Source organism: Leuciscus leuciscus (genome assembly GCF_965113295.1).
Source record: "Leuciscus leuciscus genome assembly, chromosome: 8".
NCBI classification, from domain to species: Eukaryota; Metazoa; Chordata; class Actinopteri; order Cypriniformes; family Leuciscidae; genus Leuciscus; species Leuciscus leuciscus.
The window spans coordinates 26830356-26857904 of NC_138732.1; the positions used below are offsets into that span (position 1 = coordinate 26830356).

A 27549-nucleotide genomic window follows, 5' to 3' on the forward strand; every position below is an offset into this window, starting at 1 on the left:
TACTGACACATCTTACCCTTCTGTCCCCCATTTAGCAATCTCCATATTTTGGAAGCTTGTTTCCGCCACGGAATAAAAATCGAATTGTGAATTGTGAGGGGAAAAAATCTGAATTTTAAAAAAAGTCACAAATACCTTTCTTATTTGTTATTCTATTTAATTTAGAGATATAAACTCGAGAGACAAAAGGTCACAATTAGAACTGAGTTTTAGAATTCTGAGTTTACATATCACAATTCTGATTTAAAAAAAGAATAATAATTTTGAGTTTACATCTTGCAGTTTTGACTTTCTCAGAATTCTGAGTTTACATTTTGAGTTTTGACTTCTTTCTCGGAATTCTGAGTTTATATCTCACAATTCTGACTTTACGAATTCTGAGTTTACATCTCGCAGTTTTGAATTTCTCACAATTCTGACTTTTTTTTAAAAACGATTCTAAGTTAATATCTCGCAGTTTTGATGACTTTCTTGGAATTCTGAATTTTAAATCTCGCAGTTTTGACTTTTTCCTCAGAATTCCAAGTAGCAAATTCACAATTGTGAGTTTACATCTCGGAATTCTGACTTTTTCTTTAGAATTGCGAGTTTACATCTTGCAGTTGTGACATCTTTCTCAGAATTCTGAATTTATATCTTGCAATTCTGACTTTTTTTTTTTGTGTTACATTTCAAGAAAAAAAGAGTCCGAATTTTGAGATATAAACTTTTGTATTCCGTAGCAGAAACAAGCTTCTGTAGGGCTTAGTTCTACCTTATAAATCTGATGTATGAAGAAAAGAAAGTAAGTGCATGATCCCGCAATATGACAGACTGACCTGTAGAAGGCGCTCTACTGTACATCGCTCATGTCTCTGCTCTGAATGCTCGCTCTTTCCACAGCACGTTGTCTGTGCGGCCTCGACTTCCTTTTCTGTGCAGATTTCATGGCGAGTGATAGCGGGGAATAGTTGATTCACCTACCGTGACCACACTGACCCATACATCAATCTTCAGAGACGCTTTTTCGGGTGAGTGGGGTGCGTTACCCTGCTTCTGGACTATCTTTGACACATTACGCACTTCAGACTCTCGATTGTGTGTGCCGTGAGACTCCAGTGTGTTATTATGACTGTATCTCTCACACTCTGTGTGTGTGTGTGTTTAATGTTTGGTAGCTCAGTTAGCAACCAGTCTAAGCGCCTTTCTCAGTGGGTACATTCACAGTCAGAGAAACAGCGCTATCAGAGATTAATATAGTTATAAGAGCGATTAAAAACCACAAATAAGCTCTTATGTTTTCCTTTGCGTGTTTTGTCTAACGTTACTGGATTTGGAGGTTAATTGTGTAGTCATTTGCATTGTGTCTTGCTGCATGTGCTAATGAGCTAGCTCAGCGCTAACTTGAGAACTTGAAGCGAGCGAGGGACGCGACAAAACTTCAACGCACCCGTTAAAATCAACGAAACCGCACGTTTTCCCCAGTAAATGCGATTGTTTGAGACCGCAGCCGTTGGTCTCGCGCTCACTGACTGTCCGCGCGCAGTCTCGCGCTCGAGACGCGGCGACACGACGCTTGTCAGGATTGATGGCTATTTAACTTAATTTATGTGCTCTTCTGTAGTTTTTCCTGTCCTGAACTACTCTACACAGTCACAGGTTTGTTCATTGAGCATCATGAGAGAGAAATAACTAAGCGAAATGAGACTGAAGTTAATAATCACGAAGTTATCAACTGAGCGCTCAAAACAACGTGACATGCTAAATAATTTTGTTTCTGAAAACGCGCTCATTCGTTCGTTTTACGGTTATTTAGTTTAAGTATCAAATGGTTCACTGAAATGGTAGCGAGTTTGAAAAGGTAGCCTCGTTGAGGTACTACAACATTAATGCTAGTGGAGATATGGGCCTTTATCCTCTTTCAAACGCCTCAGATGATATGAGTAACTTTAAATTATGAGGGAATATGACAGTTTTCTACGCTCGGCCCTGGTTCATAACTAGGCTAATGCTTGTCTGATGTTCTCCCCTTCAGCTCATCAGCTGCCATTATAAAGACCGTGACGTCAGCAGAGTAGTTGATTGGCTTTGACATCATCAGGTGGGTAGTTTCATTTGACATTTTCCCAGCACTATTTTTAAGAATCAAGTCATTTATGTGGTTGAAGACGACTCACTGTGAAACATTTCCAGAATTAATAGTCAGTGTTTTACACCAGATAAAATGCATGACATGTTTATCTTTGCATTTTTTTCCCCCCATGGTGCAGTTAGGTGGTCAAAGTGCTTTCGGTCTGTATCTTAACCTGTGAAATTGCTCTTCACAGCTATTTTTAGGATTTGGGTGGTTTCTGGACCGAACGCTGTGCTGTGCCCTCTCTCTCCCTCATCGTGTTGTGGCCGTAGCTGGTCTTACCGAAGAACTGCCAGTCGATGGCTCTGATGGACAAGCACAAAGTGAAGCGGCAGAGACTGGACCGCATCTGTGAAGGTGAGAAGATGAAACCATATTAGATGGACAATATATATCCTGTTGACTGTCAACAACCCGAATCTATTAAATTCAACATAAATGACGTTTGCACCCACTTTACGTCCATAATGTGGGATATTCAAGGACAGCGTTTAGGGTGGGACTGGAATTGATTAGGTTATGAGATGCGGTTCACAGACACCTGTTGGTTAAATTAAGTCAAGTTGTTAGGTTTTGATGAAAGAATGTTTTTATCTCTTTGGTATTATGTGCACTGATGAATTCTTCACAATAAGACCATAAAAATGGGTACATTTTGATTTCATGTTGACTTTAAGTGAATCCTTGCATCCACCACCAGATACACAGGCCTGAAAAGCATTGCGTTTTATGTCTTGAGCTGAACTTCAAAACGTGATTTTATGTTTTACCTTGTATTTAAATCTAGACGCTGTGGTTGGTCAGATTTGCATTTGCTTTAATAATTGGACTGTTATGTATTGACCTAAAGGTATTATCCAAATGTTTATAGAGAAGTGATTTATGTATTATTTGAATGTGTCTGTGTAAACCTTGAGTGAATCATCTGGCACTGGCAGAGTGTCAGTGTACTATGTGAACTAACAAACATAGAGAAATGGATGGGCGATATGGTTGTTTCATGAGTGTTTGTGTGGCCGGTGCTGTAGTTGTTAGACAGTTTGAGCTCTGTTCTCTTATCTTTTCTCCTTCCTGTTTGTGTAGGGCGACACGGGCAGCACAGACACTCAAACCACTGTTATTAAAAACAGTGCCTGTGTGTTCTTTATTATATAGTACATACTACTAAATGAATGAATGAAACTCCTGTCCATTTTCTGCCATTTTTATAAAATCTAGGGAAAGCTAGTTGTCTTTAGATTTGGTGAACATAGTCTCATCTTTAGGGCTGTCCCCGACTATGGATTTTCATAGTCGAATCAGAATCGTCAAGTCTTGCCTATAGTCAACTAATAGTCGAATCATGTGTATGGGGGCGGGGCTTTAACAATTCAAAGCCGCGATGTACAGAAAATCACACAAAGATATAGAAGAAAATGTATAAAAACATTTTGGATCAATAAAACTAAGAAATAACATAACTCCAGAAAGGCCACACTGCAGACAGGATTTACATTTCACATGCAAATCAAATTAAATCGGCTAAATTACCTGTGCGAGCAAGGCTCTAAGTACAGCACAACATCGATGCACCGAAAAAATAAACATTTAATTTACTGAATTAAATTAGAACAGAATATACCTTTCTTATAAATAAAAATACAAAACGAAATAAATCAGAATCAAGTCACAAGATGAGGAGCAAATGTGTGCAAAATGCCTAAAGTGCAGGGGAACACATATTCAAAACACAAGCCACAAATAGTTAGATTAGATAACCTTGACAGATCAATAAATAAAATAAAAATAAAGAAACTATTAAAATAACGATAGTAGCCAGAAAACGCTTTACTATAGGAGGAACGCATTGCGTTCATATTCTGGGTTCATCTGCTTATCTCCACATAGTATGGTTTCTTAATAAAGTGTGTAAGTTACTGTGTACATACATTAAGCCACGTTAAAGTGCCTTTTAAGCTTTTTAAAAGCTTTTTTCACGTTAAGCATTTTAGAATGTCCCGTGGAAAACCAACTTGTTAACGTTGGCCGGCAGAAGTGTGATCATGGTTTTCCTGATGCTAAATCCAGCCTTGGAGAATATCCTTTCTGATGGTGTACATCCACACTTTAGATTTTCTTATCCCAGACATTGTTAAAGATTTAAATCCTTGCCGCCAAGACGCTCCTCTGTCGGTCACGGATTGAAAGTGAAACTTAAATCTGTCACGGGGTGTTTGGATTTATTCACGCACGTTAAAAAATATTTATTAAAAGCTTCTTTTTTTGCACATTTTTATATACAGCATTATCATAATAGGCTGAATATTAACGTATTGACAGAAAACCGGTAGTTCTATGTGAAATCAGACATTGAGCACCCTCATATAGCCAAAGTGGCATGATCCTCGTTTCATAACACCTCTGCGAAGATTCGACCGTGAGATCGGTTGTCGAATCAGGCTCCTCCTATCGAAGCATCGAATCTTCGACTATTCGGGGTCACCCCTACTCATCTCTTGAAGTCCCCATGAAATCAATAACACTTTTTTTTGGCGTTTAGTATGAACTTGTTAGCTTTACTGTTATCTATAAGCTAGTGTGCTCCAAAACAATGACAACATTCGCATTTAGAAGATACAAGCATTTAAAACTTAGTCTCTCACTTCCGCCAATACGGATCAATGATTTTGATGACATCACTCTGCACTTCAGCTTGTCATCTGATTTTCTCTCCAATCAAATGCTTTCTAGAATCTAAAGCCCCGCTCCCTACATTATAAATAGACGCTGTGGCTAAAATCGGTCGCTTGTTCACACATTTGTGCACATAATGCACTATTATAGAGGATGAGAGGAATGACACACACATTCACTCTAGACACAGTAACCCGTTACTGTCATTCTTTATCCTGTAAACGTCTTACTTTTATATTCAATTACACGCTGTTTTCCCTTCACAGTTACCACTCTCATAAAGTTCTTGATTTCATGTTGATTTTTAAATCTAAATTTAACGTTCAACAACAGATATTCCAGCAAACTGAATATTTTTGCTCTGAATATTAATTGTCTCCCTCTCGAATGCGTCCCGTTTGTTATGTTGTTATTTACTCGTTCAGTAAAGTTTGAAGTTTGACGTAGACTGTCAGGACGAGGCTTTCATGCAAAATTGAAATACTTGCGTGAATTTGTAACACTTACAGATAAGGATATAAATAACCGTAAAATGAACGTTTTGTGCTAAGGAAACATAACCCACATTAAATAGCACACGCATCTATCAAAGGCAAGCCATGACTGGGCAAGCCATGTTAAGCATTACGTTAATGCATTAGCTTGAAGCTTAAAATAAAGATTTCTCATGGTTTGGGCAGCTTGGGTCACATACCTTTCCAGGAGCAGCTCACTCTGTTTCCTCCACTATATGTTATTCAGTGCTGTAATTTGACACTACTTGCAGAAGTTTTCTGAGCACGGTGGGCAGACGCGAATAATCGATAATGAAATTTGTTTTGGATTTTCATCATTGATTAGTTCCGCCCTGTCGTCCTGTTTCTTTTGAAATTACATCAACACATCCTCATCCTTCCCTCGGGTCATTTTGACCCGGAAATATTTTTGGGAAATTAAAAATTTAGTGTTCATCGGAAGGGGTCCAAGACCCCAGGACTTTTGTCGCACTTGAACCACAAATACACACACCAAAAAAAATGTAATGGATTCGAGGAGTTTTGTGGTTGAATTTAAAAAAAGTAACAAATCCTTCCCTCGCGGGTCAATTTGACATGTTATTTGAATCTTGAATCTTTGTATAAATGTCATGAAGGTTACCTGTTAAATAGTTGAAATATGGGAAATTTGAAGTTTTTGGCATGAAATGAAATTTCACTCTATTTATTTTCTAATACATGTTAAGGTTCATAAACAACTCATCCAAGCATATGTTTTTAATCACAATGTCATAAATGGATCTTCTGGTGTAAACAACAGACTTTTCTCTGGTGGCGTGTGAGAAACTGCTCCAATCATTTAGTCACTTAAACTCACAAGCTCACGTTCATCTGCCTCTACTTTTGAGTGCAACAAACACATCTCAAAATCCAGAGTGAATAACCGATGCATAGAACAAAGTACACGGCCTACTTCTTTTTTGTTTGATAATCTTTTACTCGGATGTACGACACAATAAGGATGAAAATATGTTTTGCTGCTTCCATTACATTGCAAATGTTGATAGATGGATGACACTTTATGCATTTCTTTGGTAAGATTTTTAAATGGTCTCTAATGTTTTTATTGTGGTCACAATTTCTTAAAGCAATAAGGCCTTAAAGGTGGTATCAGTGATTTCAGGCCCAAAAATATTTTTATCACATTCATCTAATCTTTCCTAACGATCCGCTAGCTGCCCGCCCCATAAGCATGCCGTCAAAAACCGCGTCTCTGTAGGCAGCCTAGGCTCTGAGATCTGCACACAAAAACAAATGGTTTAGCCAAACACTCAAAACCAAAACAAATAGTGTTCCAACCAATCACCGACAGGGGGAGGGTGCTGTGAGGTTTTGAGCCAGCTTTTTCTTCAGCTCTGACTTCGCGTGCAGCCGTGCACGAGCACAAAACCTCACAACACCCTCCCCCTGTCGGTGATTGGTTGGAACACTATTTGTTTTGGTTTTGAGTGTTTGGCTAAACCATTTGTTTTTTGGGCCTGAAATCACTGATACCACCTTTAAGCTGCGCTGTTTAAATATAAGAAACGTCAAACATTTATTGATATTGGTTTCTTAAAGGGATTGTTCACCAAAAATGAAAATTCTGTCATTTACTCGCCCTCATGTTGTTCCAAACCTGCATGAGTTTTTCTTCTGATGGACACAAAAGATGATATTTTAAAGAATATCAGTATCCAGACAGTTGACGACACCCATTGAACTTCTATAGTACTTTTTCTCCCTCATACTATGTAAGTCAGTGGGTGTCGTTACTGTCTGGATACTTATATTCTTTAAAATATCTTCTTTTGTGTTCATCAGAAGAAAAACTCTTACAGGTTTGGAACAACATGACTAATGATGATAGAATTTTCCTTTTTGGGTGAACTATCCCTCTTAACATTTTTGTTAACAATGCTTTAGTAATTTTAAAGAATTCCACATTGACCGAAGGTCGTTCCAGAACATAAATAAATAAATAAATAAAAAATGAAACTAGTTCTGAATAAATAAATAAAAAATGCTTCTTAATTTCCAGTCTTGGCTCACATTGTGCCCTTTGCAATGACTATATTAAGCCTATATCACAGCCTCTTGTATTTTATTGCTTAATTGTGACATTTTAAATGCGGATTCAAATACGGAGCGTGTCTTGTGCCGTTATTCAATTTACATGGAGATTGTAGCTGGCAGCTTCACTGTCATCAGCAGTTGCCTCGGGTCAAACCATATTATTTATCAAAGCAAGTTGTTTTGCTTGCGGATAACATCCTATGAGAAAATTGCTGTCATCAGCTCAGGCAGTGCGATTTTATTTGAAAACCTATCTCTGCTGATCATTTTCCTGATATTTAAGCCGAGTTTTATGGCAACAGCTGCAGATGGCAGTGATATTTATCCAAGTGACAGCAGAAAAGAGAGCCAGGGGGGCGGGAGGAGAGGATGCCGGAGGCGTTTCTCTGGAAGAGCGAGGTCATGTAGATGCGAGCAGAACAAGACTCTGTCTCTTTAAAAAACAACAACTGCCTAACTGCCTCTAGTGCTGCTTGTCAATGCAGTGCAGGTTTGTGCTGGTTGGCCGGCACTCGAAGCCCAGGCCTCTGATTGGACGGTCACCATGGGGGAGGGGCCAGTGTGGATGACATGGGAGATGGGTGTCTGCCAGGCAAAAACAGCCTGACACTGATTGTAAAGGGTGGAGAGAGAGCGATAGAAGGAGAGGAGGGGAGAGAAGACAGGCGCGTGGATTTCATGATGCAAGGTTTGGACCTACGTGTACCTGTTTGATGGTGTGTGTATGTGTGTGAGTCGCCTTGAAGATGCAGTGCGAGTAATTCACATGGGTGTGGTGTCAGCAGCAGGCGTAATTTTCCTTTTTGCCGCTTATAGTGCATGTCCTTGCAGCTTGAGCAAGAGTGTGTGTGTGTGTTGGCCAAGCAGGAGGCAGGGTGTGGTGCAGCTGTATTATCATCCACCCACCCTTCCCCCCCTCTCCTTGAGACCGTGTGTGTGTGTGAGGACCATGTGGGGGGTGAAATGGCGAGGGAGGGAGAGCGAGAGAAGGTTTGGGAGGGGGGAGAAGTAGAGAAATGAGCGCTGAATGAATGGCATTGTTTGCATGGCCATGCTTGTGTTGCGGCCCTCTCTCTTTCTCATGCAGCCTGGCTCGGACTCAACACACGGCATCTGTGCTCTCGCCGGCGCTCGAGCCGTGACCCTACAGAAATAAGTGTTTGCATTGTTCCTCGCGAGAGCACTGTGAATTTTGCCGCTCAGCCATTTTGCATCTTTCTTGTTTTATATGTTATGTTTCTCCCACTCCCAGAACGCTCTGTGCTGCCATCACGCAGTGTGTGCGTTTCCACAAAGCATTGATTTGGAGGGAAAGAGTGCAAATATTTGTCTTTAAGGTCTCGTTGTGGAGCTCTCCTTAATCATTAGCTGTGCACAGGAGTGTGATAGCATGAGTGTGTGTTGGTGAATGTCACGGAGGCGTCTTACCCCACCCCCATCTCAGCCGCCAGTGCAGCAACACCTGTCAGTGATGGAAGGGGGGCGTTGGGTCTTAAAATCATAGAATGTAACATGGCTGTTCGGATTTACACGAGCATCGTTCAGTAGAAATAGGTTTCGGGGGTTGTGAGTTCTTGGATGAACGGTTTAACACCCCTTTTCCCCCCACAGCTGTTCTTAGACGAGTGTGATAATGAGATCGTAATTAAATGACGGGCGAAATCCCACACCTTGTTAATCGATACTTCTGGCATTACACTGCATTCCCTGAACTGCCTCTCTTAATTTCTCTTAAAATTGGGCAGATTTGGTGATGCCACAATGAATTTTGCCATTTGTAACACTGTTCGTTATGTAATGCAGTTTAATGATCGCGGTACACAGAACATCCTGATGCATGATGGGAATCTGATGATACAGATTAATTAAGTTCTCCTCTTGCATCCTTTCCTGTCTCGTCCCAAGAACCGTACATTTCAGGAATTCGTCCCAGGCTGGATTTGTTTTTGCCTTTGCTCAAAAATGTCCTTCCTGTAGTTGTTCTGCATTTGGCTGTAACAGGCAGAAGTTCCTCATTGTCTGATATGTCAGCTTTTTACCCTGCTAATTTTTTTTTTTTTAAAGTGCTGTGCTGCTGTCTTTGAATATGAACAAAAATGACATCTCTGCCCCTTTTTTTACAGTCAGTTGTGACACTGTACTAAAATATTTGCCTTTAAGTCTGTCCCTGTCATGTGCCGTAAATGCAGCGCTGATGGCTGTCTATGACTTTAGTCTGTATGACCATGACCAATCATCTTTAATTTGGCATTTTGCCTGGTAATGATGCTGTATTGCATTGTCACGGCATCTTTGTACTGTCTCCCTCCCCTTTGTGTTCACCATTACGTTGTCAATCTAAAATAAAGTGTGTGCCGAGGTGCATTTGTAAGTGACCGGTTCTTACTAGGCATGTTCAAATCTATATGTATTCAAAATGGACCACTAGACACTTGATGAAATTTGGAAGGGAAGCTCGGACCTTCAGTAGGGTAACTAATAGATAGGTAGCAAAATGAATGTGATAAATATCTATGAAGTTATTGCACAACTTTCATGGCCTTTACAGAAAACCGAGATCTTTAGATGATCACACTAAAACTCTCTGCAAGAATTTGTTTTTAAAACAAATTTAAAGCGTAATTGATTTTTATTTTTTTTAACAATTGAGATTGTAACGGTTGCATTGAATCTAATCACTTTAAGAAATCATTTTTATCTCTAAATAGGGATGTGCGAAACTACTTGTGCTGAACTGCAGCTAGATGGAGTGCAGTGGACAAGAATGCAGGGCTCTCAAAAGTTAAACTATTTTGAACGTTTATGAAATGTTCTCACACTAATTACTGCAAACATGTATGACTGACATTCTTCTATGGATCACAAAAGAAGTTGTTTTTGTCCATACAACGAAAATCAGTGGTGACTAAAACTGTTACCAGCATTCTTCAAATGATCTTCTTTTATGTACCACAGAAGAAAGAAACCTAAGAACGACATGAGGGTGTGTGAATAATGACCGTTTTGAGTGAACCATCACTATTAAAATAAGTAATGATGCAACATCTAAAAATGTTGATATGCATATGTAGGCTATGGCTCCATGCAGGATTGACTGTGCACTTTGGGGTGGGGGTGGGGGGCTTGTTTTCCTGTTCCCCTCCCCTCTGTTACATTTAGACATTTCTATTTTTGATGTATTAAACCTGAAGTAGTTAGTGATGGTTTAGCAGTATGGAGACAAAGATAATTTAGCTTCCAGTCTGCTGAATGTAGGTCATTATGAGTCATGTGAAGACTCCCTGCCCCCTTTCCTCATCTCCTTCCCTCCCTCTGTCCCCTGCTCACACTTTCGTTTGTCAGGTTGGGGGGGTTGGGTTGGACCCGGGAGTTGTTGTTAGCTGTTGTCTTGCCCCATAATTCTAACAACCATAAAATATTTCCTGGAATTGATCAAACCACTAACATTCAAAACATGATAAATCTCTTCTGGCTTTGTAATAGGTTGGTGTCATTTGATATGGACGTTTTGTTGACATAAATAATCCGTCATCTGTTTGGTAAAAAGAAATGCTGATAGTCTTGAAAGGCTTGAGAATATTTGGTTTTGCTTCTCATAATGCATGGATGTTTTTACAGGATTCATTTATTTAATGCTGGTTAATCTGCTAATCTGATGTAATGAACGTTGAAGTTAATGTCATCTTGGTTGCAAACGATGGCAGATGCTGCTGTTGTTTACTAACACGACTAGTACCTAGGGATGCTCCGATCAGGATTTTTGCAGCCGATACAGATACATTTTTTTTGTCATCATGATTGGCTGATACCGATCCTGATCATTCAAGCTTTATGCAAGTAATAATTAAGCGCTCTCTTGAATGTCAGTTTATTTAAATTTTTTTTTAAATAATGTTGGGAAAAAAACAGATGTTATTTACATTAATGATATAGATTGTTGTTTTATTTGAGAATCAAATAAATAAGCACAACAAATATTACTTTTGTAATGAACAATTTGATAGGCCTTTAAAACAGGGCTTATGCAATACATTATCCATATTAGGATACTCTGGCTTATTAAAGAGCTTACAAGACTTAATGTCAAAGTGAACATAATTACAACCCATAAGGTGTAATTAAACATTGTCCAATATGTGACTGAGGACAAAAACAAAAAGAAACGCTGCAACTACAAAATGAGTGTTCTGATCAGGAATATTATTCAGCAAGTGCCGAGTATTTCTTCCTTCCTACGTCCTACTTAGTAGACGGGATTCTCTTTATAAAATCGAGCTTTTCTGCATTTTGGGAATATAGTCCATCTATTCCTCTCTTCATCTAAAACGCATGCGGCTGTAGTGAATCGAAATACAACATAAATTGCATAAAGTAATCAAATGCACTGTACGAAGACAGTGCATAATCTTCACAAAAGTGATTTAGTTGAGAGCAATGAGAGAATGTTTGATTAACATGAATGGCAAGGACGGCAGCATCTTTATTAGCCTGCTTTCACTTCAACACCGAATACACTGTTTGTTCACTTAAGACATAAACAATAGGGGTGTGGAAATTAATTTCTAAGATGCGTTGCGATGTGGACGATTCTGCATCAATGGTGATTCATAATCGATTAGAGCCTATTGACGTTTATGACCTCATTCGTCGCACACGTGCTTGTCTCTCTAGCGTAAAAAGGCGGAGAGAGGCGAAACACAAAATCAAGTAATAAAAAAAGCACCCACTATTATAACATTTACAGCGTGTGTGTGTGCGCGAGTGTGTAAATGTGCGTGTCGTGTGTGAGCGTTATTGTAACTCAAGTACACAAGACAGTTTCATGTGTTTTTAGTATTTACAAGTGTTTATTAGTTGTAAATGCTCCGGTTGTCTGCCGTGTTCAGACTTAAGTTTTGTTTGACTACATTAGGAAGTGTATGTACTTGGAGCAGATCAAATAAAAAGAGAGTTCATATATCTGACTGCTGTATTCATTGACAAACATGTAGCCATGTGCAGTAGTATTGCGATGCATCATGATGATAATCGAATTGAATCGTGAGAGCGGTGACGATTCACACCCCTAATAAATGACTGTGTACCTGCTAAGATGGGCATTTTGTCACATGTGTGTGTTTGACCATTCAAGCCCAGTAAGATAAGTTCATTGGTTCTTGAGAACGCGTAATAACTCCACACTGGTGATGACATGACTGCGACGCTAAAGTCTGATGTTATCAATTTGCGATCGGTTGGTGAGATCGGCTTATTGTAGTGACTCCCGATCAAGTCATAGAATGCTATTTTCGGCCGATGCCGATTGATCGGAGCATCCCTACTAGTATCCATAAGCTTTGGTGTATGTTCTCATTGGCTGTTCGAGTTGAGGTGCTGCTTTACTGTACTCATTTAAAAATGTTTGGACAAGGACATGTAGTGTTTGTGATGAGAATTGTGGTAATTTGATGAAAAATTTGTGTTTCCATTACGTGTAAGAAATGATTAAGGTGATCTTTGGTGTCCTGCAGGTATTCGACCACCCATCCTCAATGGGCCCATGCACCCTCGTCCTCTGGTGGCACTGCTGGATGGGCGGGACTGTACTGTGGAGATGCCCATCCTGAAGGACGTGGCCACCGTGGCCTTCTGTGATGCCCAGTCCACACAGGAGATCCACGAGAAGGTAATGTCACATGTTGTGCCCATATCCAAGGCTTTTATACAGTCCGTATATAATGGGTTTTTGTTCTGCTGCAGGTCCTAAATGAGGCTGTTGGCGCTTTGCTCTATCACACCATTACACTCTCGCGAGACGACCTGGACAAGTTTAAAGGTCTTCGGGTCATTGTGAGGATTGGCAGTGGATTTGACAATGTTGATATAAAAGCTGCAGCAGAGCTGGGTGAGTTTTGTTCCTGTGTTGTGAAATGATCATGTTTGATTGAATGAGTTTCAGTCAGACTGACCGTTTAAACTGGTTCTCCATCTTAAACAGGTATAGCAGTGTGTAATGTGCCAGCCTCGTCTGTGGAGGAGACGGCAGACACTTCCATGTGTCTAATTCTGAATCTGTATCGCCGCGTCACCTGGATGCATCAGGCTCTGCGTGAGGGCACCCGTGCCTCCAGCGTGGAGCAGATCCGGGAGGTGGCCGGAGGAGCTGCGCGTATTCGAGGGGAAACGTTGGGCATCATCGGACTGGGTGAGTCCTGATATGATTAAATCAGGGCTGGCAGGAAAACCAAGGCTGTATGAATGAATCAGTTAAGGTGACCGCTGACAGCATGTTTATACTCAATATATATAATAGGGCTGTCACTTTTGTGAAAAAATCCTGTTCGATTTTTGAGACATAAGTGTTCATTGAATCGATTGTAAAATCGATTTTCCCATGTCTAAAGACGTTTCCATTTTAAACGCCAAATATAGGCAAATCCACGGACAACTAACAGGCATTAGGACGAACGTAAAGAGGGCGCGCCGCGCTTGAGACGCGCACAAGTCAGCAATATTTCTGATGATTTATTGGCGTGAAGTTTCGTGCACAATGACAAACAGGAGTGCAACATTCTCGAAAAACAATAAGCAGAGTGGATTGCCATAACATCAATGAAAAACATTACTGCAGGCTTCAACATGGGTGGTTCAGGTTGGTGGTTCAATCCCCGGTTCCACCTGACCAAGTGTCGAGGTGTCCATGAGCAAGACACCTAACCCCAGCTGCTCCCGACAAGCTGGATGGCGCCTTGCATGGCTGACACCGCCGTTGGTGTGTGAATGGGTGAATGTGAGGCTATGTAAAGCGCTTTGGTGGCCATAGGTCTGTGAAAGCGCTATATAAATGCAGTCCATTTACCATTTACCATAGAAATGTCAAACAAATGTCACCTACGTAGGCGATTGTAGACCGTAGCCCGAATCTGTATCTTTATGCATGAGACTGTCTGAATACCGGCAGAATTCACATTTTTGTAGTAAAAAGAGAAGGATAATTTGCTGTTATACGTGTTTATCAGAGCCTGCAGTTGCTGTTACGCGCGTTCGCTGCGGGCGTATCATGACGAGCTGGACGCGCTCCGAGAGAAGGCCGTTAAAATCGATTCCCTATTTTCGTTTTCGAAACTTGTGTTGGTTGGTCCGATCGATTGTGCAATCGATTTTCGAACGTAAAGTGACAACTCTAATATATAACTACAATAGAAGTTGTATAACGAAGTATAAAACATGACGAACAGCAGCATTTAAATATTAATGGAGAATTTATTTAAATATTAATTCACTAAAGAAGATTTAAGCAAGACACTACAGTCAAAAAATGCTTTATGCACTTTCAGATTTTGGTCTGTTTAGCTTTTCATAACAAGTTGTTTCAGACTAGAGGAAAGAAAACGTCCAAAATACCCTTACTTTTTTTTTTTTTTTTTTTTTTTTTAATTACAATAAATATTTTTAAAGGTGCTTTTCTCAAAATGAGATTTTTCTTCGTCAGCACATACTCCAAACTATACCGTTTTGTGTTTCTCTCTATTACAGAGAGATTTGTTCATGTATAATTTGCTAAATTTTATACAATGTTTTATTTGTACATGCTCATTTTCTTTTTCTGGTGGTATTTTCTTATTTATGAGTGATGAGAGATATCCGAAATCTATATTATGTCAATAAAATGAAAAAAGAATTTTGAACAAGGCTTTATCAAATGTTAGGATTTCTGTTGTGGAATTGTATGCAAATTAGTGCATATTAATTTAGATTATGCTTAACTTGCATTAGGGCTGCACGACATTGAAGAAAAATGCGATGGCTCGTTAAACAATGCAGTATGCGTTATGATAATGCTTTAAGTCTGTCAATAGATTTAAAAAAAATTTACGCGATTGAACTTTTCTGAATTCAGTGTACAGTATGTGTACAGTGCAAGAGCAAAGAGCTTGTTTACATTTTAGACATGTCATACCAAACAGGACCACGTGGTGATGCCACAAAAAAAAACTAACCAACTGCCTTGACCTGACTGCATGTATATACTGTACCTACATAGATCCATTCAGAATTACTAAACACAGCAACATGCACATGACAGATAAAAACATTTGTTTGCTTGCTCATCAATATAACGGACTTGGGCACTTACTGTGCGACTCCTGTAAGTCACCGCAATCCTCTTTACCTTGATTACAAGCCGCATCCATCAAAACTTTACTAGCGATACGCTGGTTTGCTTTATTCAGCTGAGAAATGTAGCTTGCATTCCAGCAGTGGGATGTTTAGAAGTTCTGTTTAGTCTGTATTTCACACAGCGCGATGCGGGACGGCACTCGCTCTTCAGAAACAATCACAGAATATGACAGAGCTTGTGTTTTAAAGCTAAACAGACATAATTAACTGAAAACTGGCCGCAAGTCGCTGTTCTCTGCCATCTCTGATGTATTAAGCCTGATTTTCTTTTTACATAATTGCTTTTTTTTGGACTGATTGTTTGAATGAATTTGCTTGCTGTATAACTGGACTGAACTTTCCCGGAGTTTAAGTGGCTTAAAATGATTTAATCACAAATAGTGTTGCACAATAAACCGGTACTAGTGAGGTATCACAATACCCTGTTATTAAAAATGGTACGATACCACATTTTATAAGTGCCGGTACTTAAAGAATGACTCGTTGATGTGTGACAGCAGGAGGGGTCAGGGTGTGTGTGCAGAGCTCTGCTTCCACTCCAGGGAGTAAAACGTATCCGCGCAATGCATGATGGATTGACAGCCTGGAACACACCAAGCCGACGCCGACGAACTAGTGCTGATGAAAGCCGACTGTGTTGTCGCCTCGCGTCGGGGTAAAAAGCTGCTTTTGAACACTAGGGGTGTCCTACAGCCAACTGTTAGCTAGAATGCGTGTTCTGCGCCTGCGTGTAAATGAGACAGCTGTCTATTTCTGCAGATATATTTGTCATTCAAAAAGGGAAACCGACGCTGCCGGCTGCAGTTAAACAGTAAACAAAGCAGTGCGTGCTTACCGTTTTGAATATCAATCCTGCTAAACACTTTCTTTATTCCACTCTTCTCATGTTAATATTGAAATATTCGCCAAGGAACACTCAGGTAAGATGACGTATCATTAGAACAGCCTTCTATCTGTACCGTTTTGACTTTGCTCAGTTTTTTGCTATTATTCTCGTGTACTGACCCGGTCACTAAGCTGAACAGCCAATCAGAGTTCCCTCTTTCACCGACGGCCCGACGCCGATTCAACATGTCGAATCGGCCGTTACAAAGCCGACGAGGACCAATTTCAGCCGACGGTGCGGAACACACTGAGAAGATTTAGTCGGCCGACATGCGTGCATGAGAAAATAAAGCACCTGACGTGTTGGTTTAAAAGTTTTCAGAATTCAATGCACTACTAGCGCTGCTGTGGTCAGATCTGAAGCGTGCGCACAGAAAGCTGCCTTTCAGACAGCATGCAATCACAAATTCAGTTCTCTTTCGCAGATTATTGTGCTTGAATGGTCAAAAATAAAAAATGCACGTCCTGGAGAGTATTCCAAGTAAACAGTCGTGAATGTTTTTAGTGAACAAAAACAGTTGAGAAAGAATTGGGATGTGTTCCAGTGTATTGGGTTCGTGCACTGCAGGTCTTAAAGTGACAGCAGCCTAATATACCTGATGCGGTCTGTTAATCAAACAATGAAAGAAAATAGAAGACCGGCCACTGCTTGACTGAATACCATAACTATATTTATTAAGAGTTAAGAGTCAGAATGCAGTTAGTTTATAGAATGAAGAGACTGCTGTGTTTTTTTTTTTTACATGTCAGCAGCCTATCACCCTGTAGCCCAAGACTGGTTGCCCACTGAAGCTAAGCAGGGCTGAGCCTGGTTAGTACCTGGATGGGAGACCTCCTGAGAAAACCAGGTTGCTGCTGGAAGAGGTGTCAGTGAGGCCAGCAGGGGGTGCTCACCCTGTGGTCTGTGTGGGTCCTAACGCCCCAGTATAGTGATGGGGACACTATACTGCCAAAAGAGCACGTCCTTCGGATGAGACGTAAAACCGAGGTCCTGACTCTCTGTGGTCATTAAAAATCCCAGGATGTCTTACGAAAGAGTAGGGGTGTAACCCTGCCATCCTGGCCAAATTTGCCCAGTGGCCTCTGTCCATCATCATGGCCTCCTAATCATCCCCATACACTGATTGGCTTCATCACTGTCTCCTCTCCACCAGTAAGCTGATGTGTGGTGGGCGTTCTGGCGCAATATGGCTGCCGTCGCATCATCCAAGTGGATGCTGCACATTGGTGGTGGTTGAGGAGATTCCCCCTTCTATGTAAAGCGCTTTGAGTGCCGAGAAAAGCGCTATATAAATGTAATGAATTACATTTGATTTCATTTCTGACTACTGTTAAGTAGACCTACCGTAGCCTACCTGAAAAATAAAAAGTTTATTTCATTTATATCTTTCTTATATGGTATTTGTCATATTGTTGTAATTTGCTTCTTTGCTTATTTTTATTTTTTTATGAAGATGAAATAAAAGTGAAAACTATATTGTGAAATAAAAAGATATTCAAATATATCATAAAAGATTTTGGTCATATCACCCACCCCTAACCTGTTCAGCAAATTTTAAATGGCAAATGTTAACATGATTGATAGTGATTGTTGCAAACATCTCTGTAAGGACATTCACACTGTGGAATGTAATTATTTTTTAAATAAAGGGGAGGGAATGGTCAAAGATGCAGGGCAGGAACGCACTGGTCAAGTCAGTTTTTATTTTTTATAAATCAATAAATTTCTGTCATATTATTCAATTACTTTTTCTGTTTTAGTTTTTTGCCGTGGTATTGATTCAGTATTGGTACTGAGGTATTTTAGTCGGATATCAAAGTATCATTTTTGTATCGTGACAACACTAATCACAAGCAGAGAAGCGAAGTCGGATTAAAAGGTTAGGAATAGGATAGAAATGTACGCCTACCAGTGTTACGGGTGCTTGTGCCATTGTAGAAGCTCAGTGTGATAAACTCACGACTTCTGAGATCATGTTAATGCGTGACAGATTGTTAATGATGCAATTTCACATGCTTAAGTAATTTATTTGTTAAATTATTTTAACGCATCAAAGATTGAATTAATTGGATGCGTTAACGTTCACAGCCCTATTTAAATATATCTAAAAAACCTGAAAATGGTATAACCAACATACATGTTTCATCCCTAGCATCCCTACAACTTTTGAAAGCGAACAGCAGTGTTTTACTGTAGCATTACATAAAGTATGTTTCATTTTAACATCAGTGTAAACCTAACTACATTAGGTTTATTTAGCAACAGAAATTAAATAATCAAATGTGACAAATAAACACTGCTTAATCTTCACTGTATGAATTAAATATACTCTTATTAAAGCTACAAAAGTTATTCTTTCAAGAGCAGTAAGTGATTCTCTCTGTCTATTGTAGTTTGATTAATATTAAGCACTCAGACAGAAGCAGGTTTATAAGGTATATGCAAAGGTATATTTTAGGTCGATGCAGATATGCGGATACGGATTCGTGCAGCTTTTAAAGTGACAGTAGACTTTAAAAGCTGCACGAATCCGTATCCGCATATCTGCATCGACCTAAAACTTGGACTTTTAGTAATCTTTTGAGGTATTAAAAGATTAGTTATTGGAAGCCATTGCGACATGCACTTTTGTGATATTTAGATAATTTCTATACATTGTGCAGCCCAAATTTGCATATTTAAACATAACTTTTCAGAAAACTTGTTGTATAAAACAATGTAATTCTTAATGTAAACGGTCAACTGGGGAAGTTTGGTGATATATTAGTTTTTCTTCACCTGGGGTGTCTTGCCTTAAAATGAAAATCAGTGAGTCATTTTATGAACCTCAATCTAATCTCTGGTTTTAACTGATTTGAGATTAGTAATAATTTCCTATGATGGCTGTTTTTAGGACGTGTGGGCCAGGCAGTTGCTCTGAGGGCAAAGGCGTTCGGGTTTGGGGTGATTTTCTATGACCCGTACCTGCCGGATGGGGTGGAGCGATCACTAGGGCTCCAGCGCATGGCGACACTACAGGACCTGCTCATCCACTCGGACTGCGTCTCGCTACACTGCAGCTTAAATGAACACAACCACCACCTCATCAATGACTTCACCATCAAACAGGTACAAATGCAGCTCTCTAGTAACACTCATTTAACAGCACTGTTGAAGCCATATGGTTCTCTGACTGCTTTCGGTATGAACCTGGGTCTGTTTGACATCAGAGTTTGATTCATTTGCTTTCTGTGAAAGCTGTTTTCTGAACTTGGGTTTATGCGACGGGACCGCACCCCATTCTGGAAAATGAAGGACTGGATTATTCATCTTGTTCATGTGAACTCCAGTACGGCTCACAGTTGGTATGAAGGCAATCTGGCCTAATTTTCAGAAGTAAACTGCCGATGCCGTGTGTATTACACAATTATTTCCAAGATAAATGGGAAAAGGTTTTACTCTTCCAACACATCTGTGGCAGATGCAAACATTGTTATCTCTGGAACCTAAAAGGAGCAAAATACTGAAAGTGATTCAATCACAAGTCATTACTAAGCTGCAGTTGCTGCTATTAAGTGAACACACTTTTTGAGTGCAAAATGTCATACTCTTGGGGAATATTGCGGACAGCAGGGTTAACTTACTGTCACATAAACCCTGAAGTCTTGGTTGATTAACCCAAACCTTTCTTACTCGAGGTTATCGGTTCCAAAGACCCATCATGATATACACATAGAGACATTCTCAACAGTGACTCCAAATACAGGAGTTCACATGGAAATGGACACTAAGTTGAAGTGCAACATACTAATACTGTTTTTTTTTTTTATGTCAATTTTATATTCTTTGTGCATATCACCACCTGCTGGGTGGATGTGCAATCCTTTTTTAATCTTATGTTTTTAATCAGTTTATTTTAACAAGAATTGTATTCTTTTTTTTATGCTAAATACATAAATTGCAGAAAGATTGATTGAACTAAAAACAGTCTCTACTTGCAGAGATATGGCTGTTAGTTTTGTTCATTTTTACTAGTCATTTTGCTTAATTTGTTGTAAGGTGAGATCTATCATGTATTTTTATTATAGAAATGCATAATATAGAAAGCGCTATGTTGCAAAAATAAATTTGAATGATTATCCGTGGAAATAAATAGAGTAAATTAAGATAAACATTGCGTGGTTATAATACTGCTTTATAATACAAAATAAAATCAATGAAACTATATAATATTGTGCAAAAACTGTCATGCAAAGTGATGCTAGGTTCATAGTTGCTATGTCTACTTGCATAACTTGAAAGTTAGCTCAGTTTGGGAAGTTGGGAAGGCTGTCACTAACGATTATTTTGGTAATCGTATAAAAAAAAAAGTGTGGTAATAAAAATAGACCCAAGCATACAATAGCCTTTAAAATGATTTAAAATACACGTAACAATGAGGCAATAATATTTGGTTCAAATAAAGTATCTAAAGCAAGTAATCATATGGGTTTTATAGAACAACACTGTTAAAGTATATAATATACATAATATAAATCAAACAACCCTCGTGCAAATAAAATGAATATATATTAAACCCGCAGGGCATATGTTTATTTAATTGCATTTCAGCCATTATGAATTCACAATAGCAATATGCTATAGTCTGGGTTTTAAATGGGTTTTAATTAGGGGTGGAACGGTACACAGAAGTCACGGTTCGGTTCATACCTCGGTTCAGACATCACGGTTCGGTACGAGTTCGGTACAATGGAGGGGAAAGCAAAACAAAAATGTAGAAGGCATTTTTTTTTATTGTGCATGTCTGTAGGCTGTTCCACCGAAGGAAAATAAATGTCTCTTTAAATAAGTTTTATTAATAAAGTAAATGCATAGAACCAGTTTATTTGTAGTGCATTGCCAATAGTTTTATATAATTAGTTTATTAATTAAATTAATAAAAAGACAAAAAGACCTTGAGATATGTTGAATTTAAAATTAATTTGCTATATTTCAGATCAATATATTTGTTTTCCTTAATTTTAATAACACTAACTTTATTCTCATCTGAATTATAAATAATTTATTTCTGTATAAAATAATACTACCATTAAAAACAAATTTGATTTTCTTTTAATCAATGTAGAATGTTTAACTTACTCACTGTGTTGGGTGACAGTTGTAGGTTACAGTTTGACAAAAGCACAATGTTGTGTTTTATTACGAGTGTACACAAATATAAGTAAACACTTTGCAGTTTGAATGATGTCCAATGAACAAAATGAGTATGTTTTTATGTTTCCATTGTTCGATCGCGCCCGCGCCTCTCTGAACACACACGCGCACGCACGCAGGCACACACACACAACATATTCCAGCATTGCAAACTTGACATCGCAGCCTGTCCATTATAGCCTGTCTATGATTATAGCCATAGATATTATGTCTATGATTATAGCCCATAAGTTATAGCCACGGAGCTTCAGAGCTAAGGCGGAGCTACAGATTAGGTGTCCCTAAAGAACCCGCGTATCTAACAGTAGTTCCGCATTACAGTAATTAATTTGCACGCGAGTTTTATTTATTTTTATACCGTGTATTCTCCGTGTGTATTCATGCACCGAACCGTGACGCCCGTACCGTCTCGGTTCAATACGAATACATGTACCGTTCCACCCCTTGTTTTAATATATCATGCAGCGGTAGAAAACGGCCTAATAATGCTGTTCATGACTCCTCGTCCATGGAATGCACCACTTCAGGTATTTTGCCGGTAAACCAATCCTTATATTGATTATGTGATTATATATCATTGTTTTTTTTGTAGATGCGCCAGGGCGCCTTCTTAGTGAACAGTGCGCGTGGTGGTCTGGTGGATGAGAAAGCGTTGGCCCAGGCTCTGAAAGAGGGCAGAATACGGGGAGCAGCGCTGGACGTCCATGAGACAGAGCCCTTCAGGTGAGAGAAACCTTTCCTTTTTGCTTTCACTTATCCAATAACTTTATAATCCACATTCAACGATTGGCCTGTGATACCCACCCGCACCCTGCACCCCACACATACACAAGTTTTTTTCTTAACCTGACACTTACCCCATTTTCTTGATCAGTTTCTCTCAGGGCCCACTGAAGGACGCCCCAAATCTTATCTGTACCCCACACACATCCTGGTACAGTGAACAGGCCTCCATTGAGGCCAGAGAGGAGGCGGCGCGGGAAGTGCGCAGAGCCATCACAGGTCAGAAAACACCAGGTGTTCATTATCAGCCTGCGCCTGCTGGGAATATCTGCTCAATTAAATGCTTTGCAGGAGGATTCACTTATTTTATTCTATGCGTGTTTGACATGCTTTGCAACACTTATCATAGAATAAACGAGTAATACAAAACATTTAAGTATCCTTACATGTGCAGTTATGATTAAGCTGCAGCAGGTTTTTGTGAGGATGTTCAGATTAAGACTGTCACTTAAGCACATGACACAGTGCTTCATCGTTTTGCACAGCGACAAGGCCAGCGTTAATTAAGCAACTGAAATTTGAAAAGTTTGGTAACTCAAGAAAAATGTTAACAGATCATCAAACAAGTTCACGGCCAAACTGTTGGCAATGTAGTTACATAAATATTTATTATGTTTATTATTATTTCAATATGGAGTTTCAGCGTCTGCAATTTTAAAGTAAAATCAACAGTTTAAACTGTTAACAGTTAGAACTTTTTTACAGATGGGTGTGGTGTTGGTTAGAGGAGCTTAAAAAGCACTTTGTAGGCTTTTCGTAGTCTGGGGTCTGTGGTGGTGTTTCCATTTTGCTCTCTAACAAGTTAGTTAAAATGGCCTTGCTCTTTCTGAAGAGATTTTCATAAAAACGTTTTTATTATGCTGGTGTTTTTGGTGTCACCACCTTTTAACAATATTTTACGTCTGTGGAGTAATTTAAGAAATCATTGTGGAAATGGAGGTTAAAATAACTTATTAAAATACTCCCAATTCAAATGAGAGAATGGTTTCTTAGCTGGTTCTATCAGCATAAAACCACATTTAAAGCCCTGAGAGTTTATCAGCCTTTCTTGTGTTGACGCTGTATAAATGACTGATAATGAATGACACAGCCTGTGTCTTTGATGTGAGGCTTTCATTCATGGTCCTTGCTCTCTTGTGTCCACGCAGGTCGTATCCCGGACAGTCTGAAGAACTGTGTGAATAAGGAGTATTTGATGGCAGCCTCTCAGTGGCCGTCTATGGAGGCCACCACCGTGCACTCTGAACTCAACGGAGCTGCAGCCTATAGGTGACGACACCTCTGTCCCGACTGCTATTAGATGCCCTACCTACAGTATGTCAGCATGTTGTTTGAGAGAGTTAAAACTGACCGTCTCTCTGTCGCAGGTTCCCTGCAGGGCTGATTGGTGTAGCAGCGGGCGGGCTGCCTGGAGCCGGGGCAGGAGTGGAGGGAATTGTGGCTGGATCTCTGCCCCTGGCCCACGCCATTGCCCCGGTCTCACACCCGCCTCATACCCCATCGCCTGGACAACCCTCCAAGGCAGAGGCGGACAGAGACATCCCTTCCGACCAATAGCATCCCAGCACATTCCATCTTTGCCCTGATTGATGCCCTTTCACCTCACCCAGGGGGACCGACACCCCTTGCTTTCAGTGTGACCTTGGGTCACCCCAGTCCAACAGAACACATACAAACCCAGGAGTGAAACCCTCTACCCCAAACGTACCCCTCATTTCCACTCGCTGTATCCTCTGTTGATCACTCTGGCAGAAAGCAATAACTTCTCTCAAGGATTCAATAATTGGGTTGATACACACTATTTGTAAGCTACGAAATCCCAATTCCTTTGCATTGTATCTACTCTGGACTAGTTGGAGTTTGTTTCCGAGTAGTGTTTCTTACATTTTGTTCTTTTCTAATCTGTTTTAACAGCGTGGAAATAAACGCATGGACCTTGTTTTCTTTCCTTCGTCCCCTGCCCATTCTCCTCCTAGCATAAATTTATAAAACCTTCTCAACCTGTCCCGTCTTGATCATCAAAACAAAGTAACAGCTGGCTAACATATTTGATTAAATTCAGCAGCCATCAGTGTTTATTTCACAGCTGGTGTTCAATAACAGAGATCAAGGCTAATGGTGATAGCCCGTGGCTAAGAGTAACTCGGTCCATGGGAAGAGCTCAGATGTTTCGCGTTCCTCTAACTCTCTCTTCATGTGGAAGGCATCTTCTAGAATTGTCCATCGTCTCTCCCTCTCTCTCTGTCTTTCAGAAAACGAGAGATTTACCCCCAGAGCTGTTGGGGGTTTGATCATGTGCTCCACTTTAAGTCACAAGATTTTCAGCATCCGTAATGCCTGAGGTCTGCATAACAGTGTCATTGAAATTGCATATGTGAGATTCCATCGTCTTGTGATGGCTGACTTAATTTTATTTTGTGCTGCTTTGTGAACAGCTAGATGATGGGATATTGCTCGTAAGGCTGCCATCTTCATAAACGAAAGTTTCAAACAAAGCCATATTCATTTGACAAACTGTAAAATAGCTGGTTTAACAAAACATATCCGACACATCTCAACTCCCCCTCCAAAAACAAAAAACAGATGCCCTTTTTACAATGTGCGTACAACATTGACCTCCCCTTGACTCATACTGAGATCCACCATTGCTAAGCTGATAATATTGGCACCTTTTTTATTCTTAGCCATTTGAAGAATATTTGCCTTGTTTTCCATATCTTCTCTCTGTCCTGGATTATCTCTTGCTGTACTTCCTCCTTGTGCCTCCTTTTCCGATTAGGCCTTCTCTTTTTGACGTGGCGAGGCACACCGCTCCACCCTTCATATCTCCGCTCTCGTCCTCTCGCCCCCTCCATCGATTCCCATGAAATCACTGTGTAGCGCATTCGCCTGCCCTTCCTCCTTTCCACAAGGCACTTAAAACTCTTAATACACTTTGTAATACGTTTTCATACAGGCCTGATAAAACAAACTGAACTTCATCCACCTTTTTGGGAGGAAGTCCTGGTTTAGGCGAGCTGGGGCTTCTGTGCTCTGGAGGCTGCAGTAACGTTGATGGCCAGCAGGTGGCGATGGCTTGCTTTCCCCCCCTCAGGTTTGGGCTCAGCCGATGGTTGCACAGCGAGCGTTCTCGTGAAGGTTCAGACCTGTTGTGGGCTGCTCAATCTGTCACTCATCTACACACTTCCAGATACCCAGGATGGGTGATGTGGCAGCTCTGTGCCACACTGTTAAAGCAGGTCATACCCTGAGCTTGACATTTGCATGGGTGTCTTCTATGATATCAGCCTTTGTTTTCTCTGCGTTTTCACCATTTAGAGCACAGAAGATAAGGTGGAAAGAATGTAAAAGCTAGGTCACTGAAACGCTGGTTGCTTTCCAAAGAAGGTAGGAGAGTGTCTCGGGATAGCGTTCCGTCTGAAGAGAAAGGCCTTTCTAGTACCTCAGTAACAGATATTGAATGTATGCTCAAATCTTTCTCGCTTTGTACAGCTTTTTTAGATCATAGGTTCCTATTTGTGAGGGGGTGTGAATGAGTCTGCATGTATGTGACCGTGTGCGACTGCTTATCCAGTACATCAGTTAATTTGCAAATGACAAAATGAAGCTTTTTTTATTTTTATTCCTTCAAGCATAGGATGTCTATTATATTGTTTCATTAGATGTAGTTTGAATCTCAGGCTTTAGCTTTAGAAAGTTCTTGATCTGTGATTTTTGTCATTTTCTGTATAAAGGAGCACAGTTTCACGTCTTTGTCGACATGTATGTTAATAAACTGAGAAAGAGGGGTCCTAAACTTATTTGGAAATGGCAGTAGTGTGATTGGGGATGTTTTTCTGCCTACAAACAGTTTGTTCTAGATAGGATAGGTGATGTTGTGGTAAGTGTCCCCAGATGGCCGTCGTCCTCAATTGCCAATCCTCATGGATTAATGCATGATAATGAGATGGTCGAACCTATCAGGCCCCTCCCCCTCGCTTCCCCATTGGCCACGTTTTGATGTTGAATTTTGATTGACGTGCAGCTTTTCATAGGATGAAGTGATGCCCTTTCTCGTCAACACTTTATAGCTGCTCTGTAAAATTTCTCTGTACTACAAGGTTTTTGAAGTTTTCGAGTTTCTTCTAGCATTATCGTGGTGTTTCTTTGCCGTCGGCATCATCTCCGATAAGAGGTGCGTGCTATGTGTTAAAACCAAGAAATGAGACATTTTGATCTAGTTTGTGTCATTCAGTGTTCAACATGTTGTATTGAAACATTTCAAGATGAGTCTCGTTCGATACTTTCACTCTCCGCATCCAGGAATCCCGTTTCTCGTCTGAAGGCCCCCGTCATCACGTGGTCCCCGCGCTGCCTTAATGTTGTAGATTGTGATGGGCTTTTTCCTCTACAAACCCCCGACCTCTCCTCTTCCCCCTGCAAACACGCATGCAAAGAGAGAGGAAGCTGATTTATTTAGCCATATGTTGCTCTGTGTGCTTGGTGCATATTTCTAGAGAACACGAATGGCTTTCACTTGAGGTGTGAAATGCTCGGGCACTATGAAAGACCCTTTCAGGAGCCGCCGGTGTGGTTACATCTAGTCCATGAAGGGAGGTTGGAGAGGACAGATATGGACTTGGAGAAGTCAGTTTCTCTCTCAGGGTTATAATACACACATATCCTACAGCCGCCAGTTACACTCTTCCTCGATCCGAATGAAGATCTCCAGAGCTCTCTTACACAGTCCATCTTTCAACAGTGAGTGTCTTTCTCTGATACTTTTCCTTTCTATCGCTCTTTTCTCCTCCTTTCTTTTTGCGTATTTGTCGCACTGACACCTAACAACAGAAGAATGAATGTTTTAATAGAACTGCGTGTAACGTTGAAGTTGGGAAATGTATTTTTACAACATGTGAACTTTTTATTCCTTTCTCTTACCTTCTTTTTGTTGTGAATTGACCCCCCCCCCCCCCCCCTCCCCCCTCCCCCCATCACCAGACTGCAAAAAAGTAAAAACAACACAAAAAAAAAAAATCCTGTAACTAGGCTCTTAAGCTTTACTTTTGTTTTTGTTTACTTTTTTTTTTATTAGAAAACAATCATGTTTGTGATGGTAACCTCTGATGGTAAATTCCACAAGGTATTTTAATAAAATCCTAAAGATTAAA

At 40.1% G+C, this 27549-nt stretch overlaps 1 protein-coding gene across 1 annotated transcript; it reads left to right on the plus strand.

Moving 5' to 3' along the window:
- The first annotated feature begins 851 nt into the window (after positions 1–851).
- ctbp1l (C-terminal binding protein 1-like) lies at positions 852–27549 on the plus strand. Its single transcript, XM_082177741.1, has 11 exons — positions 852–1010; positions 2023–2080; positions 2307–2470; positions 12888–13042; positions 13117–13261; positions 13355–13561; positions 19317–19531; positions 22209–22339; positions 22491–22618; positions 23548–23668; positions 23767–27549. The coding sequence occupies exons 3-11, from the start codon at positions 2413–2415 to the stop codon at positions 23954–23956; spliced, it is 1350 nt and encodes a 449-aa protein (XP_082033867.1). The 5' UTR covers positions 852–1010; positions 2023–2080; positions 2307–2412; the 3' UTR covers positions 23957–27549.